At 44.2% G+C, this 21,801-nt stretch overlaps 1 protein-coding gene across 2 annotated transcripts in view; it reads right to left on the bottom strand.

The window, feature by feature from the left end:
* Positions 1-21,801, bottom strand: part of SH3KBP1 (SH3 domain containing kinase binding protein 1) — a 1,226,118-nt gene that overhangs the window by 1,120,712 nt on the left and 83,605 nt on the right. The window contains exon 2 of one of the 2 annotated variants that reach the window (XM_085622520.1): positions 18,573-18,676. The exons of the other annotated variant lie outside the window; for it this stretch is intronic. Within the exon in view, the coding sequence (XP_085478646.1) occupies positions 18,573-18,627 (55 nt within the window). The 5' untranslated portion in view covers positions 18,628-18,676. The remainder of the gene's footprint in view (positions 1-18,572; positions 18,677-21,801) is intronic. 2 annotated transcript variants of the gene reach the window in all.

Raw genomic sequence — 21,801 nt, 5'->3', positions numbered from 1 at the left:
ATCCTATAAGTGAAGGACAAATCAAGTCCTACTGTAACAATGAGCCGACAGGCATTATACAGTGGCAGACTTGCCTGGCATGGCTTACGTGCTCTCATCACATCTTTGCTATCTCCCATGATCTGATTTGGTTTGGTCATTTATAAAATGCAAACAAATGCCTGAAGGCATCAAGGCACTAATGCAGTTAGTCTACTGAGCAAGGAAAAAGAAGTGCATGGTTCCAGCCATGCTCACATTGATTGCAAGTGGGACAACAGACGTTCCTTTTACAACGCAAGTGTACAATGCAGCATGTAAACAATGAAGCAGCCAACTTATCAAATAGTGTAGAGCTGTTGGAGGTTTAATGCATCCTTTTAATGTTTTCATTATTATGTTGAGTCCTGAAGGACTGAAATAGGACCTCCGTAATGGCCCACGGTCCCTCCTGGACGATCCAGCCATATTTATCACTGCAGGGAAGGAGATGTCACATACCACTCATGCAGGAGATCCGAGAGCTAGTAATGTTTTTCTTTCCACTCATCTGAGAAACCTGACAGCAAGACTGGGATGCTGCCCCTGTGGAATACGTATCGCAGACAGCACTGAAAACATTGGGTGAGAGTGAAATCACATAGTAGGAACATTGGGAAAAGAGATTGGGCCAGAATAGTAGCCACCAGGAAATTCTCAGTGAATGCCAACAGTATATAATGGATGGACCAATAGTATGGGAGGAATGGCCAGAATGTTTCGACAAATGCCCACAATAAGTCGATGATGGACCACTGCTATTTTAGAGCTGAAAATGCCATCAATAACTCACATTAAATTTAAATGTTAGGCCATCATGTTGCAAGGGGCAACCAGAAAGTTGACAAGAATTCACACAATAGCTCAAGTGAGACAAGTATTATGCTATAGGCAACAAGAGTGCCACCATGAATGCCCACGATATGTAAACAATCGGACTCTATAATGTCTGGGATTAGCCATCATTCACTCTGAATGCCTACCTTATGTTATGGCACAGCAGAGCGTCACAATGAACTCCCATAACATGTTAAAGTTGGCATGAAGTTAAGGATGCAACAATATTTACCCTGCGATAACCAAACATTTACCCTGATCTCTCACAGTGTATCATGGATTGACCGTGATTATGCAAGGTATAAAGAGAACGTTGCCAGGAATGTCCAAGACATCTCAAGCAAGGACCACTTATTAATTCAGAAGTAGCCAGAATGGCATCAGAAATGCACACTATCTCAAGGGGTGGCAGGAATGTCACTAAAACTGCCAGCAGTATTTAATGGCTGGGCTGCTATTATGGCAAGAATAGACAGACTTCTGCAGAAAGACCAGCAGTATGTTATGGATGAGCCACAAATATGCCAGAGTATTGTCAGGAGTGCTCACAACATATGTCAAGGATATGCCATCATTAACCAAGGCACAGACAGAATGCCCAAAATATGTGGGGCAAGAAAACTATTATGACCATGGATGGCGAGAGCATGACCAAGAATGCACACTACATGTCGAGAATTGGCCACTAATTTCCTATAGACAGCTGGAATGTTGCCAAGAATGCCCACTATATGTCAATGGTGTACTGCTATTATGCCAGTGGTAAGGAGAATGCTACAAGAATGACATCCTTATATAATGGACTGCCACTATTATGCATCCTAGGCCATAAGATGACCTGCACAGACACAGAGCAGACCAGAACTACATGGAGAGGCCAGAGGCTGACACCACAACAGGAAGCAGGAGGCTGGCATGGGCTGACAGTGGTGAGGACAGTCCTTCATGCGCTGATTCTGAAAGACTCCTGCCCCTCCTTTCATTCGCTGATCATCTAAAGGGTCAGCCAATGAGAGTACAGGCGACCTGGATGCATGGCGTAGTTTGCATCAAAGCTCAAGGCATGATGGTTTCTTGCCCTAAGCCTGAGAAAAATGCCACTCTTCACTCGTACCCCTTCACACAAACAATGGGCATGAAATATTGATGTGAAATTGTAGGTGTTCATCCTTATAAGTCAAGAGAGTGTCTGTAGGTCACTCATTTGCAGTTCTGCTGCTAGACATGGCAAGGAACAAGCAGCAGAGCAGTCAATCAATTTCCTACCCATCCTTTCTCCAAGACTCCAAGTCATCTCCACAAACAACTTAAGTCAAAAACAAATATCCTCTTTGGCACAGTCAAACAACTCAATTACAACCACGCAATAAATTCATACCGCATCATCAGAGCATAAATGTACAAAATCTCAAATGCTTGGAGCAATATTTATTAATATCATAAAAACAATTTAATTAAAACATATTTGTGTTAAAAAAACTTGATAAAATCTTTGAATATACTCAATTGTTATACATACAAGAGGAAACAATTACATTAGATCAAAAGAGAAACATATAAAAAACACATACACAGTTTCACAATATTTATGCACAAAAGTGGGAGAAAACAATAGACAAAAAGTTCATATTATTGTACAGAAATACCATTCGCTAATAGATTATCTGTCGTAGTTGAAACACTTTACATAGTCTTTTTCATTAACTCACAGATATCGTAGCAATCTAGTATCTATATTATACAATGTCATTTGTTAAAGAGACTCCAAAAAAACTAGACAAACAAGAGTGATGCCCTAATCACCCAACAGGGCTTGTACCTGTAAAATCACAATTTAGAAATGTAACACACCAACTAACTATTCCTCTGGAGGAGGGACAATTTCTCAGTGGCTCCCCTAAGCTTGGTGTAGCTCGAAGTTGGTGTGTTGACTTCCTTTCGCCAAACACCCCAGCCACATTGTTTGCCGTCAGGGACAATAAATCTACATGTTTATCTTGGTCACTGAACAGGTAGGCTGTAAGGGTTTTTCTCTCCACTTGTGTGCCAGGATATGGACTACAAAAATATTGTGCTACAAAAATATTGTAGCAAAAATATTGACCAAGTTATCGACAAGGTAAGTGCATACCGGTATGGACAGCTTTACTATTTGTAACTCCACAGCTATACACCTTGAACATGTATATCATCAAGTAACATGTAAGTGGAGTTAAATATACAACTAAACAAACCTATACATATCTTGTGGATACTTTGGTCATTGCCACAATATTTTCGAAGCACAAGATGTAGTATTCGGTATTCTGGTACCATGCCTTCTCTCCCGCCCTAATGCAGCACAACCCTGTGTCAGCTAGTTTACAGAGCACAAGTATGGTGATGTCAAAGCGGAGTACTGCTGCTAAGGCAAGATCTATATCCACATGTATAAGCTAATACAAGTTCTATACAAGATTAATTATTGAAAATACTTCATTGTTAGACATGAGTAATAAGGATATAGAGTTAACTCCATGTAGGAAGCTGGCCCTGTATATACTATACCAAAGTAAGGTATAGTGTGCACAGAGTCCAGTGGGTCCCCAAAGGTAGGCAGAGGTAAAAGTAGATAACGCCTTACTCTCTATTTGTGGTAGTGTGGTCGAGCAGTAGGGCTTTATCAGAGGGTAGAGCTAAGCATTTATTGTACACACTCAGGCAAGAAATGGTGTCACACACTCAAAGACTGAACTCAGACCAATTGATTTGTATACAAATATTATTTAGGGTTATGTTATTACTAGAACCAAATCACAGGCAAAATTGTACTCTCAAAGACACAGTATTACGAATATGCTTTTGACATTGTAACAAAGGGGTCCCGACACGCGATACCTCTACGGGCTCGAATGACTGGTGGTCTGCATCTTCCCCTTTAGCCCCTCTGTTTTCTCCCCATCAGGAAGATTGGAGAGAAAGCCTGGACGACTGGGAGACGGCGTCTCCCCACGAGAGGAACCACGGCCCCTTTAACCCGATTCCGAGTCTGCATGAAGCCCCGCCTTCCAGCAACGTCATGGCACTCTCACTGGACAAATATCCGGAAACCCCGAAGGAGGGGTGGCATGCAACCAGCGCGAGGAACACGGAGGAGAAGACTACGGAAGAGGTGGCATTTCGGAGGTCGGAGGAACGGTCGGCATCGGAGAGGACGAGGACGGGAACCACTGCGGAAGAAGGAGCAACGGAAGGCGAGCCAGGAGGCCAACGACCAGGCGAATCCCCGAGCCATGTACCAAGGGGTGCGTGGCTTCTACAGGTACGGGAGCGGCTGTCAAGGGTGTTGGGAAGGCGGGAGAGCGCGCCAGTAGAGTCGTGGCGTTTCGGACCAACATAACCGTGCGAACCTAAAATTATCGCAACATCGTTGTTCCTTCTCTCCCCCCCCTATTTTGCATTAGGCGCACCCACCACCAATTCTTCACTACAGTGCACGTTTAGAAAGCACTATTTTGTTTTGGGTGTACTCCTTCACTCCCGGTCCCTTGGGAATCATCCGTTATATTGACCAACGACAACGGACCCCTTCCCTGTTTGTCCTTTTCTCCCCCTCGCAAGGGAAAGCCCGGGAGGACGAGACCAGATCCGAAGACGGTAGAAAACTACATACAGAGACTCCTACCCCTACCCGAGAAGAGGAAACATCAACTGCCCTTGATAAGAAAAGGACTGTTAGACCACGCGGGAAGTCAAGGAAGACGGACCCCTCTAAAGAACTGTACAAACAAAGGCCCTTGTATGGAAAAAGTAAATACAGGGGAATAAAGCCTTATAACAGCAGACCTGGTCTCCGGCTGTTCACTGCCCCGTCCCGACAGACATTGACTTACCTTTTGTTACAGGTTTGTATACTTTGGCAATAAGCAATCGAAATTACTTGATAATTGCTTTTCTTACTTCGTGAGGTATCTCTAGATATCACACTGGTAAATTACCTAAGGGAAGGGAAAGAAGGTAATATGTTTTGTAATACAATGTACAGTTTTGCAAGGTTACTCACGAGACACTCTTAGTCCTTCAAGAACAAAAGTGAGTGTACAGTCCGTGAATAGGATTCGGTCAAGTGGGCACACGGTTCGCACCACCAGCGGCTCCGAGGCGGCTGGGTGCAGAGTGCAGGGACCACACGTCAGCCAAGGGGCTCAGCACGGTTGTTGGTTTGGGGACTGCTGAAGGGCAGGGCACCTGGTTGATAGAACAAAAAGCTCCTGGTGTCAAGGTTAGTACTGTAGGGCCCAATGGCCAGCACAAGCGCTACACCGCCAGCGGCACCGGGGTGGCTGAATATAGGATGCGGTCGTCGGGAGTCCCAGGGTTTCTCAGTGCAGACCGTCGGTCTTGGTCCAAGCAGCAGAGTTGGTTGGAGATTTCTGAGAGGCGGTCAGCAACCGGGGTGGCAAATGAGGTATTGGCAACCTTGTGACCGCAAGTGCTCTGGCAGACGTGGTAGGACTTTTTGGGCCACTTCAGTCAGAGAGTCGGTTGGGGTGTCGCCTTCAGTCGCGGTTGGAGGGACCTCCCAGGTAAGAGCTGCAGGCTCAGGTTAGAAGCTTGTGGGGGTTGAGGGGTCCCCGCAACCCAGGCAAGGATCGCTGGGAGGACCTCTTTATGGTGTTGGGCCACTCAGATTCAGGCTCAAAGCGCTGGGTGCTGAGTGGTGGGGGACTCACAGTCATCCGTAATTAAAGTTGGTTGATCTTTAGCAAGTCCAATGCTCACAGGAGACAAAGTCTTCGGTTGGTGAAGGTAGGGCAGGTCCTCTGGGTTCTTGGGGGCTGCTGGCTGCAGGACACACCGGGATTTCGCTGTAGATCAGGTAACTATAACTTGCGCGCCCACAATAAACTGCTGATGACGTCACATATTACATCACTCATGACATGGTCAGTGACATCACTCATGACATCAATGATGACATCTGAAATGACACATTGTGGATTGCGGTCGCGCAAGTTATAGTTACCTGATCTAACTATAACGTGGAATTTCATTGTTTTTTTACGAGTGAAATGTACAGCTAACTATAACTTGTGTGAAACCTATGGTTTTTTAAGTGAATTTGCAAGGTTTTTTAAATGCTAATTCCTAACTATAACGTGTGTGAAACCTATGTTTTTTTCAGTGAATTTGTACGGTTTTTTAAATGCTAAGTTATGTATTTTTTTTTTTTTTTTAAATCTGTTTTTTCACCGTGCACACACCCTGCGCGCACGGTGCGCTTCATGCACCGTGCGCGCGCTGTGGGCACTCGGTGCGTTGCGCGCACCGAGCGCCCACATTGCGCATTTCGTGCCGTGCACGCCTCGCCATTTTTTACAAAATATCAATTGTTTTTTTCTCCCTTGGGGGTCCTTACATTTATATATTAAATGTGATTCTTAATTCTTTTTTTTGTGTTTTTTTTTTTTACCGTACGCGTACGGTAAGCTTACCGTACGCGCACTCCGCGATTTTTTTTTAAAATTATTAAATTTATTTTTCGTACTTTTTGGTCCTTCGTAGATCCCCTGAGAAACGCTAGGGGGTCTGCAACTCTCTTCGATGCCCCCTTTTCACGTTATCCACCTTTGTTTTTCAGAGCGAGAGACAGAAAATGGCGGCCGACACTTTCTGATTTCGACCGATTCGAATGTTTACAGTCATGTAACAACCAATCAGAGCGCGCTTACAGATATATATATTGATTTAAATACTATTTTCTCAGGACCTACTGAACAGATTTACACCAGACCTGCAAAAGGCACATCCCTGACCTGAGGACTACCTCTCTGCCCAATTTCAAGTAATTCTGTTCAGCCGTTCGGGCTGTAGCTCGGACTAAAGGTCCTATGGGAAAATGCATGGGGAAAACGCGTTTTGGGACCCCCCTTTTTTCTCAGCCCCCGCTTGACGAATCCCCCCGAGACTTTCAGGGTAGGAGCGGAGCGTAGCGCCCCACCTATTTTGAAAAATTCGCGAGGATTCGTCAACCGGCGCCAAAGTTATTCCAAATAGAATGTTGCGGATTTCCTATGGAAACACGGTCCTAACTATAACTATCTACTGGCGACCGCCAGTAGACAATGTATATATATACATACATACATATATATATATATATATATATATATATATATATATATATATACACACACATATATATATATATATAATTCACTGAAAAAACCATAGGTTTCACACATGTTATAGTTAGCGGAAATTTTACTGATAAAAAACCAATGAAATTGCCCCGTTATAGTTAGTGCTGGCAACTATAACTCACGCGACCGCAATCCTCTGCTGATGCTAATACTGTATTTAGACACTTATTTGCCCATGTCTTCTTCCATACATTTTTAGCTATACATATATTACAAATATTTTTTTTTATAAAGACACATATGTCATCAGCAGAAGATTGCGGTCGCGTGAGTTATAGTTGCCAGCACTAACTATAACGGGGCAATTTCATTGGTTTTTTATCAGTAAAATTTCCGCTAACTATAACATGTGTGAAACCTATGGTTTTTTCAGTGAATTTGCAAGGTTTTTTAAATGCTAATTCCTAACTATAACGTGTGTGAAACCTATGGTTTTTTCAGTGAATTTGTACGGTTTTTTAAATGCTAAGTTACTTTACGCCATTCGAGGCGTGCGCGCCCACTTAACGCAGTGCGTTCCGTGCACGGTTTTTATCAACTTTAATAAGCCCTGTACATTTGGTGGCCTTCGGCCACCAAAAGCACAGGGGGTGGGGTCAATGTGGATAGTGTTTTTTTTATTTCGATTTTATAATTTCATGTTGCCAAAATATAGTTTTTTTACTGATGTAATAAGCCCTGTATATTTGGTGGCCTACGGCCATCAAAAGCACAGGGGGTGGGGTAAGTGTGGATAGTGTTTTTTTTATTTCTATTTTGTACCGTACGCTTACGGTAAGCGTACGGTAAGCGTACTCGGTGAAATTGCCGAAAAAAAAATAAAACCGTTTTTGCTCTTGGGGGATGTTTGGGGACTCCCTCAACATGACTATGTGGGAGGGAGTTGTCAAAACAGCCCCGTAACATGTTTTTGGGCATCATGTTTGATAAATAACACTCAGTGCGAGAGACAAAATGGCGGACGCCGCTTCCTGGTTTCGGCCGATTCGAATGTTTACTAAGATCTAAGAGCCAATCAGAATCGCGCTCGCGCACGCCACCGTACGCGTACGGTAAGCGTACGGTAAGCGTACCGTAAGCGGGCTCAGATATATATATTGATTTAAAGGCTATTTTCTCAGAATCTACTGAACAGATTTACACCAAACCTACAAAAGGCACTTCCTTGACATAGGGACTACCTCTCTGCCAAATTTCTAGTAATTCTGTTCAGCCGTTCGGGCTGTAGCTCTGTCTAAAGGTCCTATGGAAAAATGCATGGGAAAAACGCGTTTTGGGACCCCCCTTTTATCTCAGCCCCCGCTTGACGAATCCCCCCGAGACTTTCAGGGTAGGAGCGGAGCGTAGCGCCCCACCTATTTTGAGAAATTCGCGAGGATTCATCGACCGGCGCCAAAGTTATTCAAAATAGAATGTTGCGGATTTCCTATGGAAAAGGGGTCCTAACTATAACTACCTACTGGCGACCGCCAGTAGGTAATATATATATATATATATATATATATATATAGGAATCAACAAAGCACTGTAGTTTATGAGATTAGGAGTCAATCTGCAAGATTGTGTATATCAAGTGGGGATTGCACACATACATTTTACACACATTACATTTAAAAACATTTAGGGTTATGGAGATTTAGTGATTTGTCCAGAATAACATGATGTTGACCCAGGCAGGGATTTGAACTTGAGTCCGCAGGTTCCAAAGTGGCAGGCAACTCTAGCCGCTAGGACATCTTTGGTTTATTCGGTTTACATAATGAGAGCTTTGCTAATGCTTCACACAATATGGCCTCTGGCACAATCAGTTCCTATTATTATGAGAGCTCTGATATACCGAAAGCCCCACCATCATTTGTCATCTCAGTGCTTGGAAACCAATGGGACAAGTGGAGGTATTTTACCATGGCATATAGATTTCTGCAGTATGTAGTCCCAATAACAAGTAGATGTTTTATACAACTCAACACCACAACACAGGTGAAAGGATCTGTGGTGTGTGCATAATAAACAAATTCGAAATGTGTGTGCATTTTCTATCATGGACAAGCAGCTGGTGGTGAAATTTGTGAACCATCTATTGGATATTGAGTTCCCTACGGCACTTAAGGATATTTGTTCTGAAAGCATATTGAACATGCTATGTTTATGATGTATACATGACAGGAGGTAAACGATTACATTGTTAAGCACCATCCTCTTCTCAGTGGGAGGGATTCTAGGTTTGGTGTAAGTGGGATGGGTGAATGCAGTACTTGTTTGAGCTGGCTATGCTGTTCTCAACAGACCATACCCTAACTCTGCCCATTCTAAAAATGTGTATATCCCCTGTGAGCCCCACCAAACCTCATGTTTGGTCACAGACACCACTCCACCTAAGGCCAACCAATTCAGCACCTGAGGAGGAGTTGTACCCTATTGTTTAACAAAACAACAATGTCTCAACTGGAAATCATTCAAAGGCAAATTTCAGAACAATAATGAAATCACAAGGGAAAGGACGGGAGACCACCAAGAAAATAGAAAAAAAGGGGTTTGTATTGCAGGTAGTTATAACAGCACTACGGTACAATAAAGGTACAAATGACCAAAAACACACATGTGAGCACTGGGCGTGCTAGTGATAGTGAACGGCGCAGTGAGCACAATAGGTGAAGACAGCGTGAACGGCGATAAAATGATAATGACAATATGGTCAAGATATGATTATGTACAATCAAATTTGAACAAATTTGTAAATGACCACAGAAAAAAGCCAAAGTTCTTTGCTGGGGGTTGTCGACGGCGTTTCAGCCTGATTGATTCCAGGCCATCATCAGGACAATGGTCATAAATAAACGTGTGCTGTGGAGAGAGAGGAGAGAAAAGGGGGGGGGGGGGGTGGGGTTGTGTTTTAGTTGTCTAAAAGAGAAAGGCCCTGAACGCATAGCCCAAGAAGAAGTGAAAAAGAGCTAATTACCTGGGCATAAATTTCGTACACGAATTCCAAGGGTAGAGATAGACCAAGTTGCGAAACAATCGTAAATTCACTTCCGCTTTTCACTCCGTTTTCCTTTTAACTTGTTCCCCCGGGGCACCGCTCAACCCATGCTAGTCACAGGTCTAGTTCTCTCCCGGGCTTGTTCCGATCACGTGACACGTTGCTCTTAACGATGTTTTCATAGCGGGTGCCGCCACCGGCATGGACGTTTGATTCGTCCGTCCATAGGATTTGTTCCTGTCCTTCAAGTCATGCGATCCCCAGCGATTTAGTCCCCTGTCACTTCACCCGAGGTAAGAACAGGCCACCTAGAAGACGCCTCTTGATTCCGCTTTGGCACTAACAATTAATTAATTTATAATTCCTTTCCCTAATCTCTGCCTCTCCTCCCCTCCCCAGGCTTGATTTGATGCCCACGCCAGGCTCCCGAATTCTGTTTTTTTTCCCTGGCCTCATTCCTCCTTGATGTCCAGCATTTATTGACACTTTGGTAATTATTTGTTTGTCCCTCACTTCCCCCTCTACCCTTTTGAGATTACATGGTTAAGTAACTCGGACCCCTTCGTCCCTCTCTTCCTCCTTTAGAATTTACGATTGTTTCGCAACTTGGTCTATCTCTACCCTTGGAATTCGTGTACGAAATTTATGCCCAGGTAATTAGCTCTTTTTCACTTCTTCTTGGGCTATGCGTTCAGGGCCTTTCTCTTTTAGACAACTAAAACACAACCCCACCCCCCCCCCCCCCCCCTTTTCTCTCCTCTCTCTCCACAGCACACGTTTATTTATGACCATTGTCCTGATGATGGCCTGGAATCAATCAGGCTGAAACGCCGTCGACAACCCCCAGCAAAGAACTTTGGCTTTTTTCTGTGGTCATTTACAAATTTGTTCAAATTTGATTGTACATAATCATATCTTGACCATATTGTCATTATCATTTTATCGCCGTTCACGCTGTCTTCACCTATTGTGCTCACTGCGCCGTTCACTATCACTAGCACGCCCAGTGCTCACATGTGTGTTTTTGGTCATTTGTACCTTTATTGTACCGTAGTGCTGTTATAACTACCTGCAATACAAACCCCTTTTTTTCTATTTTCTTGGTGGTCTCCCGTCCTTTCCCTTGTGATTTCATTATTGTTCTGAAATTTGCCTTTGAATGATTTCCAGTTGAGACATTGTTGTTTTGTTAAACATTATCGCCCGGTCTCTGCTGGGATAACGGGTCTACTCCTGTTGTTTGTTTCTTTGTACCCTATTGTTTGTCACTAATTCCATATGCAGTCCTTCTCTCCCAAAAATCATATTAAAACATGCAATTGTAAAAAAATGAATATTCCACCTGCTTAGACAGATAATATACTAATACAACTGAATACTTCCTGTAAATTGGTAATTTATATTATGGATCCCAAAAAAACTACTGGACCTTTCCAGGTACGAAACATTACCCACAGGAGCGGGGTGTGTGACTAAACTTTTTCTTTTGCCACGGATTGAGTGCACCCACAGACCCACTCATCCACTTCTACGCCAACTTCTGTCCACTAATAACAAATCTTTTCTTAGTTAAAGATCTGTGCAGATACCCTTCAAGAACTAGTTTAATCTGAGACCTCCGCACATCAACCGTTGTAACAAATTGATGACCTCTTAGCAAGCTGTGATCCTGGATGGACAATTCTTCTTTCACCTTGAAATAGATCTCCAATTCTTTCTCGCTGAACAGCCACTCACTACCAATTTCATGGCATGTTGTAAAATTGGATTCTACAATGCACTTTTCCTCCGCTCAAAGACTGAACAATATCATCTGGAATCCAATTCATAGCCTCAGCTGTATTGGGTCAATGTCCCTCTTGCACATACACCAACTGTAGAAATGTCAAGCATCGGTCCAATCATTCTTCCATCTTAGGGGTACATTCTAACTTAAATTGACACTTCCACTCCATCACCACACACTGGATTCAGACAGTCCAGGCACTATTTGCCATATCAATACTTCTAGATTTTTATCTTCACAAACTCCTACCATCAAACATACAACACAGAGACAGTGACTACAATGTAGCACAGGAAGCGCTAAATATTAAACAGAACCTACAAGGTAGCCTCACTAAAGGCAGTGCACATGTATCTGCTAAAAAGATTCCAAAACATGCAACAAAAATGTATAGTCTGAATAAAACAAGACTTCATGCCCAACAGGTAAGTTCGAAAATAGTCAGTCACCTACACAGAAGCCAATGTTTACAGTCAATGGGAGCATATTGTCTCTCAGCATCATTCAACATACAAAAAGCAAATGTTATGGCATAAATTCCTGCAGTGCATGTATAAGATACTACAGTAACCAATCCAGATGTATATACATAAAATGTTACAATCATTCTCACGCGCAAATGAAATGTTAATTCGATTGGTGTATCTACGGCACCATTCTTTCATATGTAAATCCCTTTCCTAAAAATACTTGTAGTGTAATAATGCATAAGCTTCAAGTAATTTTCCACCACAATTCTCGTAAATGACCATAATTACTTTGACGTTTCAGATGGGTGAATCTCTAACTACTCATATCAAGTCAATCTTTGAACGGATTCCATCTTTCAGTTTGTCTATGTCTGACATTCTCCATTTCTATCACAACGCACACTTTCCTCTACATAATGCAAGTCCAGCTGTTGACAGTGTCTGCATCCAAAGTCCAAAGTGAGAAAGTTGTACAGAAAAAAAAAATCAGAATATCCTCCTGCCCTTAGAAAAATGAAGTAATCGTGCACTGAAAATCACATGCCACAGACATCAATGCAAATAGTCATTTGGAATGGACTCTGTGGCACTTGGTGCAGATCTTCCATGGTAAGACCAGCATTCAAAGCTTTGAGCACTGGATGTGAGCAGGTTTAAAGACAAGTCAAATTTTGTGAAATTATTTAAATATACCATCATTAACAGCTTACTAATCAATCTGCAGACCTTTTTTGGTACTCTGACATCTCTTTTGTCATACATGCTCAACACCAAAATCTGCATTTTACCTGCTGTCAGGGGCACCACACTGCACCTGCCACTTAAACAGGGCACTTTCTCCATGTGCTTCTGCAATGCTACACCTCTCCTCATTTCTCCTGAAACGTCTGTTCCTTCCTGCATCTGTTTAGTCTGAGACAGCAATCTCTCCGCCCTCCGGCCATCCTCCGCGCCTCCTGGCTCTCTCCATCCTGTCTCCATCATGGCCACATTCTCCAGCCCTTAATCTTAGAATCACCCATGCAGCTCTCCCTGCCACCGCCTCTTCCTGTCTACCACTGTCTTCCTCACCCCCCCCAAATCCTTCTCCCATGTATCCCTCCTTCAAATCATGATCTATCTTCCCTCAACTTGTCCCATCATCCTCTTCTTTATTATGGAACTAATAGTCCACCTCCTCATTCCCCTGGTCTCCGCCCGACTCCTCATAGTACCCGACATTTTCCCATACTGGACTGCAGTTTTTTTACTGCATTACTTCACCAACACTGGTTGGTGTTAAAGGGCCCACTTCATGTCCCACCCATCTTACTCCATCCTGCGTTGCTTGTTTGTAGGGAGTGACACCCAATGTTCCCAACCAAAGAACCAGAGGCAAAGGTCCCCATCTACCTGCTTTTCTCCAGATTTTATGGCAACCTCTGCCTACCCAATGTATCCATTCACCCCCCCCCCCGTGCTAGGGGCCCACAGCCTCCCTGTCCCCGGACCCATTGGTATAAATGCCTGTAGGCTTGATAAAAGACATTTGGCTGGGGGTCAGCTCCATGCCCCAACAGACCACCACCTTTGTGGTGACCTGGCCTGCCATAATTCTGAATCTCTACCTCCCCTCCACTTCAAAGTTCCCAAACTATAACGGTCTCTCTCTTGCCGCCTCTCTGAACCCCTTACTGTTTATGCTATCAACTTATACCACCTTTCACCTCCTTCGCTGCTGCTCTCACTTCCCAAAGCCCCCATCACCATTCCACTCCACATCAGGTGCCACCCCACTCATCAATCAGATTTTGCCTCCTCTTTCCTTGTCACCTGACCCCACACCCATGTTCAACTCCCCAAGAAGACCCAATCCTCTCACTCTTCTCAGCACTAAATTCTTACATCCAGGCACACCCTCCTCTTCACTCACACACTCTTTAGCAGCCTACACCTCTGTAAATGTGGCCTACATATCTCTGGCATCCTTATTCACCCTTGTAGGGATCATTTCATTGGCTACCCCTGTTGAGGCTTCAGTCCACTACCTAGGCAACTCCATTCTCCCTTCAGAGCCCACAAAGGGACTCCCTACTGACACTTCCCTACTGCCTCAGCCATAATTCCGGCCTACCTCACCTTCTTACCCCTGGTGCCATTACTCAGCAGAGATGGTGTATTACACCAGAACCACTGTTGTTTTCCCTTTAAAACACCCATTCAAAGGATAGCCAGGCTAGGAGGGATAGAACACGCTGCAACCACTATTTGTGCAGATGGTAAATGGCCAACCATGAGGTAGCTGACTTCTAAGTTAAATACAGGTGCACCAATTTTAGGTGCCATGCCAGTGTTACTCAGCAGCCACAAGGCTGCCTCCAACTGACTCCTAATAGCCCGCATTCTTAAAAACAGAGTCTGCCAGTGAAACTTTAAACCAATAACCCTATACACAGATAAACCAGTTCTGTGCTGCACTGGGGCGACTCCTCCATTAGAGGGGAGGAGCATCGCCCCACTAACTAAAATGTCCCCAGAGATTAAAAATAAAATGGTAATAAAGGTAATTTATTACCATTTTATTTTACATCAACCTGTCCCGAACCGAGTGTCAAGACGGGACGGGGCCTGCTGAGTGACAGCAGCAGGGAGAAGTGGTGGGCTGCCTGTGCACTAGTTTAAAGTGGGCATGTCTCTTTGGCCGGCTGTCTTGCGGCGGCCAGTCAGACATGCACACTTTAAACCTCTGAACTCAGCTGTCTTAGAGCGTGGAGAGAGGCCTCTCCCTCCAATCCTGACGATTCTCTTATGCTGGTTCACAGCATTGTAGCAGCAACAGGATTGGTTAAGGGAGTTTGCTGGGGCCCGCACTGCAGTCTCAACGAAAGAAGAGGACTGGAGAGAGGAAGGCGAATCTTCTGAATTCAAGGTAAGTGGCTTTTTGTTTTATTATGTAGCGCGTGCATGCCCCCACCCACTACTCATTTACCTGCCTTACCATTCTTGGAGTAGCCAGCCGCCACTGGTGCTGCAGCTGAGAAATGCCACATGGACATAGAAAAGACTTGAAATAGTCACCAGGGGCATAGCTGTCTAAAACCCCACCACATGCACAATCCTCCCAAAACCCCAGAGAAACAGCTTTCTGAGTCATGTAAGCCAAACCCCCTGCCCTCTGAACTATGGTTCTCCATTTTGGGATGAAGCACCTCAGCGAGCCACTAACAAGACTGCAACTTTAAGAGAGAAAACTATCCTAAAAGATACAAACATTTTGCCGGCTCTAACACCAAGACATAAATTTGCACGCAATACAAAAATGTGGCTCTCTTGGTGTCAGCAATCAAGTGTACAGGTGACAAATGCGTAACACAAGAAATTAGTGAATTGGCCGCTGACGTGGGCAGAAACATACCCAATTGGGTGGGGACTGGGTTAGCACATGGATGGTAAACAGCATAGACACGGATGCCCGACGCGCTGGCAATGCAACCGATACAGTATCTGGGTGAGTGGCAGAAGGTGTCAAAAAAGGGCATTTTGAAAATTTAATTAAATGTCCGCTTTTTGACATGTGCTACAAGTAAAGAATACATGGTATATCAATCAATCAGGATTTGTAGAGCCTGCACTGTCATCCCTGGGGGTATCTGGGCACTGGGGTGCAAGGTTTCCATCGAAAAGCCAGGTCTTGAGGTAATGTTGGGATGAGGGAAGAAACGAGCATAAGAGGCAAAACAGAGGACAGAAAAATGAGTGAAAAGAAAAGGCAAAACAGGGGGCAGAAAAACAAGCAGAAAAAGACCAGAGGGCAGAAAAAAGAGCAGAAAAGGCAAAATAGAGGGCAAAAAAATTAGCAGAAAGGCAAAACAGAGAGCAGAAAAACAAGCAGAACAAGACCAGAGGGCAGAAAAACGAGCAGAAAAAAGGCACAATAGAGGGCAGAAAAATGAGCAGAAATGGCAACACAGAGGGCAGAAAAATGAGAACAAGGTAAAACGATGGCAGAAAAACAAGCAGCAAAGGAAAAACAAAGGGCAGAAGAATGAGCAGAAAAGGCAAAACAGAGCAAGAAACAAGCAGAGATGGAACAAACAGGGCAGCAGGTAGACAGGCAGCAGACGGTAGCTGGACAGGAGAACTGTCGCAGGGGAAGCTGGCACGGGGACCTGCATATCATATGCAGTGTTTGAAATACTGCTTTACCTGCTATATCAGTGCCTGATCATACATGTGAGAAATATGCTGACGTCCTTGCTATGTCCAGTGGGAGTATCTTGCATTCTGTGTCAAATGATAAAAAAATAAAAATAAAGTTCATACAAAAAAAATATGATGTGGTTGCGTCCATGATTGAAGCACAGACCGCGCCCCATCCTGATTAAAGCCTGCTCAAGGAAGAAGATTGATTTCATAGGAGCTAGCAATCCGTTATAAGGCGTTCTCCCCGCTGCAGATTCAGACAGTCTCTGTGGCGTAGCGTTAATTACCTAATCAATACTTCTGAATTCTCCCTCCTCGCGAAAACCCCCAAATCAATCATAACACAAATTCCCAGTGACTGCAATGTAGCATAAGAAGCGCTAAATGTTAAACTCCAACCGCACAGTCTTGATCCATTCATAAGGAAACAGTAAGATGGCACCCAAGGAAAAACCAGAGGGCACTGATTACACCGAAATGTACCATCACATTAGTGTCACATTTCCCTTTCACTCGTTTAATTTTGCTATAAATGTAAATCTCCTACTCTTTGAAACAATGACTTTTATTAGGGTGACTACATTTAAAAAAAGCATTAGCAAACCCAATAAATCTAGTCTTTTTGACCTACTGGCTTTGCCAGTGCCTTTCTATGATGCTGTGCAGCATCAACAAAATGCTGTGCAACATGGCCACACAGAAAACATAAACAAGCATTGGCATAGCCAATAGGTCTCGCCTTTGGGACCTTATGATTGATTGATTGGAGTACTTATAGAGCGCAACTATCACCCTACGGGCATCTTGGCGCTTGCATTGGGAACCCGTCCTGGTTTTTCCCTGTAAGATAACCCGTACTGGGCATCCCCAAGGTGAAAGCCAGGCATCCCGCCGCGGGGGGCCGTTGTGGAGATTAAGCAGGCTTGTTGCCCAGAGCTGCATAGTGTGAACTCGTGCTTAGAGTGGGCACCGAAACGAGAATTATCGAGTCTGTGGACAATTGGGTTCTGGACCCTGCCGCGTCGGGAATCGAACCCAGGTCCCGGGCCTGATCTCTGCTTCAGGGTATGCCTCCTCTAACCAGTGAGCTACACTTATAAGTGTTTAGCCATTGCAACAGTTGCATAACTAAACACTTATAAGGTCGCAAAAGCGAGACCTATTGGCTATGCCAAGCGGCCGTGCGGCCGCGAAAGTGAAAGTGATCGCGATGCGATCAAACATCAAAGCGGCCGTGAAAGTGAAAGTAATCGCGGTAAAAGCAGCGCGCGTGCCCGCGCACATGCACTGTAGCTCTAGGCTGGCCTGGTAACACTTTTTGGAGCCCTCTCAATAAGTCTCGGCAGACCAGCGCATGCGCTGGGTCAGGCGAGACCTAAAAAGGGGCAATGATGCAGCCACATCATTTTGTAAGCACACACGTTCGTGATGACGGGTGCATGCATATGTCATAATGCAAGCATGATGACAAAATGGAGTGGGTGCCATTTCTTTTTACTGATCAGAACTGGATCACTAAATACAAAAGAAATTTAAAAAGAAGTAGTGAGGAAGCACTTGTTTTTTTAAAGATGGAGGGACCTGTAGCAATTTGCTGGCAATTCTCTGGAAAAAAAATTATAATTGTTTTTTAAAACAACAAAAGACGAGCAAGCGAGGGGGAGCAGGCGAGGGGAAGAGCAATGGGGGGGGGAAAAGCAGCCCCCTAGGGCGAGCAATATGGGAGGCTTGGATAAGAAGCACTAGCAAGAAAGAAACACGGAGCATGGGGAGGAAAAATGGCGTAGGAGAGCTTGTATAAGAGGGAGACTGCAACAACAAGAGCAATTGGACAGGAATTTGACAGTGGGAAGAAGCACACAAGGAAGATAGCTGAAAAACACAGGCACTATTGTGGTGTTTACTAACTTCTATGCTTCTCATCTTTTATTTGTTTGATGTAGTTTTAAGTTTCACTGGTTTTATTGTTTGACATTTGTTTTAGTATTGATGTTATCTTGTGGTAGTGCGAGGCCCTTTACTGGCTTTATAGTCGCCTCGGGCTACTCACGTACCATTCCATTATATTCAGTTAGAATATTGTTTGAATTGGCAGTGTGTCAGTTGCTGCCTCTTACCTGGAGATGTTGCATGTCCTCGGCTGCTGGGGACCTTTTGTCTGAACAAAGACATTTACAAATTGCTCTGTTGCCTACCAGCCTTCTTCAACGACCACATAGTGCTAAGCAAAAAGAGAAAAATAGTTTCCTAAAAGTGAGCAGTGAAAGGACAGTAACATAGATGGTAATCGGGGGATTTACTGCAGGGGAGGAACAAACACAAGAAGGATAAGCTGGTATAAGGATAGACATTGTATAAGAAGTTAGCAAATGAAAGTGACAATAAAGTCAGCCAATGTTAAACAATAGGCTTCTTGGTTAGCCGACAATAGGTATTTTGCATCTAGACAGCTTACACTAGGTTCTGCCAAAAAATGAGCTGGAGACACAACTTTACAACAATGCCTGGGCTTTCATCCCTACAGCCACCAATTCTGGGATTGGCATATGGCACAGGGTCACACCCAGGTGGACACCCACACAGAGAGGAAAACACACCCTTACATGGCATGGATGAGCTCAAAATATGTTCACTGAGGCAACAGGAACACTACCAATCCCATGAGCAATACAACAACCGTATACCACCAGGGTTTACAACCCCACTAAATGCCTAAAAACACCTGTGACCATCATTCTCGCCTCAGTCTACTACATGAAAGCCCCGCCTCAGTCACATTTGAAAAATATTGCCACTTGGTGTCTGCTTTATCCCTCTTCAAGGAACACCAAAGCCAACGCATTATGCACCATCCCTCTGTCCAAAGTACTATTGTGTTTTAGTGGATGACACAAGAGCCTCACTGGACAATGCATCACTAAAAGATGTCAGGATGCCTCGATGAGTTGAATGCTGACTGCTGATGATGTTTTTTCATTCTACGTATCTTAACCCCTTCCCTGCTCATGACGGAACCACTCCGTCATGAGCCACGGGTGCCGTGTGCTCATGACGGAGCGGTTCCGTCATGCTGCGGCCGTTGGCCGCCGCTCCGCCCACGCGGCGCTAATTCCCCGCCTGTGCGGGCGATTAGCGCAGTGGGCGGAGTCATGACGGAACCACTCCGTCATGAGCACAGCTCAACCGTGACTCATGACGGAGTGGCTCCGTCATGAGCACAGCGCCACCGCGCTGCCCCCAAACCCCCCCCAGCGCTGCGGCGGAATTCCTGCCGCAGCCAAGGGGTTAACCTCGTTTCAAATATCAATGCATTTGCAACCTCTGTGATACCCAAATCTAAGAAATGAGGTGCTTAGAATAAGAAAGGAAACACACAGAAGGATAATGAAAACTGGGAAGTAAAAGTAACATCAAACATAGGATGAATTTGGGGGCTCATAAGAGCACGGTAATGTGTAAGCCAATCGAATTCTCCTAGCAAGGGTGTGCGCATGGAGGACAGTAAATTCTCAGAAAGATTAAGAACAGGGCAGGTGGAAGCAACAACACAGGGAAGTTATGGGAGAAGCACAGGGGCAAGTGGAACAGTGAGGGCGGTGAGAAGCACTCAGGGATAGAGAGCAACACTGAGTGCAGGGAGAGGGAACAGATGTGAGACAGGTCGAAAACACATGTACTCTCATGGACTACCCAACACAAAAGCAAATGCCGGGCTTGAAAAGTAAGCAGTGGATGCCAAGCTGCCAACCAATCAAAGAGATGGTAAAGAGGTGAAGCTCCAGGGGAGGGACAAACAGAAGATGGGCAAGCTGGGAAACAAATAAGATCCAGGCAAATGAGAGTGACAGGAAAGCCAAACAAGGGGTGCTTCAATCCCCTCTATGTCTTGGTAAGCCCGAATATGCCTCTTAACAGGCAGCACATGTGCTATCTATTATGCTCGACAGAAAAAACAGAACAGGCGAGATGTAGGATTACAAACTGGTTACTGTGCATGGACACATAAGAATGAGTACAAAGCCATATAATTCTAAAACGTTCACATTAGTAGAGATAAACATTTTAAAAACGAATGATCAATTCATTCAAACAAATCCTCTGACAGTTAAATTCAATTACATATGGCAGTTTTTTTCAAAGCTGTGAAAACGGTTATGCTTTGTGCCAAACATCTTTTCATAGATTAAAACTCTTGACACTTTTGCAGTGGGTAACAGAACAAATCGAAGACATTTTGTTACCTGGTGAGTCAACCTGCTTCATAGAAAAGTGGAGGTTTCTAAAGCTGAATCATCAGAAGGAGAAATATTAGCAGAGTGAGGGTCCTGACTGCTGTGCTGCATGGATAGGCTGATATCGCACAGCCAATGTACTTTTAAAGAGACTAATTACTGAATACATTTCAAGTGAGGCAGTGGTAGGTGGAGCAAGTGAGCATATGGTTCCAAAGTAACATGCTACTCACTGAAAAAGCGCTTCAACACCCCATCAGGGGTAGCAAGCGCTATATAAATGCAAACCTTTTTCCCTTCTCTATTCTTCTCAATCCAAATAACTGACTAACATATCCACCACTCAAATTATTTTCATAATCTCACTATACTAATTCACCACTAATCTTTTATGGGTTGCGGAGTAGCGTGCTACTCGCCAAAAAAAGCACTTTGACGCCTCGTCAGGGGTAGTAAGTATTATATAAATGCAATTACACTACGATACAATACAATATGCAACCTTGATGGTCTGTGGACTCTGAGTAAATTGCAAACAAATTCATTATTTAATTTGAGCAAGTGGTTGCCGATGGGGGCCACTGGCACTTATTTTTGGGGACCAGCACTTACTTTTCCGCATTAGATATTTTCCAAGAGCCAAGAGAGGGAAAAACCCATAAATCGGACAGACAAAGGAAGACAAAGACGGAAAACCAGTCACAAAGTGCGAAAACGGGAATGTGCAGGAGTGAGATAAAGGCGCATGGAGTGTCTTGTAGTGAATTAAAGAGGCACAAAGTGGATTCTAGACTAGGCAGTCTTGGTATTTGGCACACTGACGGTAAATTGCCGCTACAGAGGATTTCTGAGGATGAGCGTCAGGCAGCGGCACTCTTTCTGTTTTTGCAAATTTAGCAGCGACTGCAGAACAGCAAATCAGGTTCTACTTTCACCAAAAAAATTGAAGTTTGCTCCATGTACGTGGACTTTGGATGGTTTACATGTTCGCAGACTTTGGTTCGTACGTTTTCACTGTAAAACTATAGCAAAATTACTGTACAGTATTGTACCAAATGTATAAAAGCACACAGAAGAAATCTAGCACTACATGCATGCAAATAGTTTGTCAGTG

The sequence above is a fragment of the Triturus cristatus genome, chromosome 8 (assembly GCF_964204655.1).
Source record: "Triturus cristatus chromosome 8, aTriCri1.1, whole genome shotgun sequence".
NCBI classification, from domain to species: domain Eukaryota; kingdom Metazoa; phylum Chordata; class Amphibia; order Caudata; family Salamandridae; genus Triturus; species Triturus cristatus.
The sequence above is the reverse complement of the archived record's forward strand: the minus strand, read 5'-3'. Positions and strand labels throughout refer to the sequence as shown.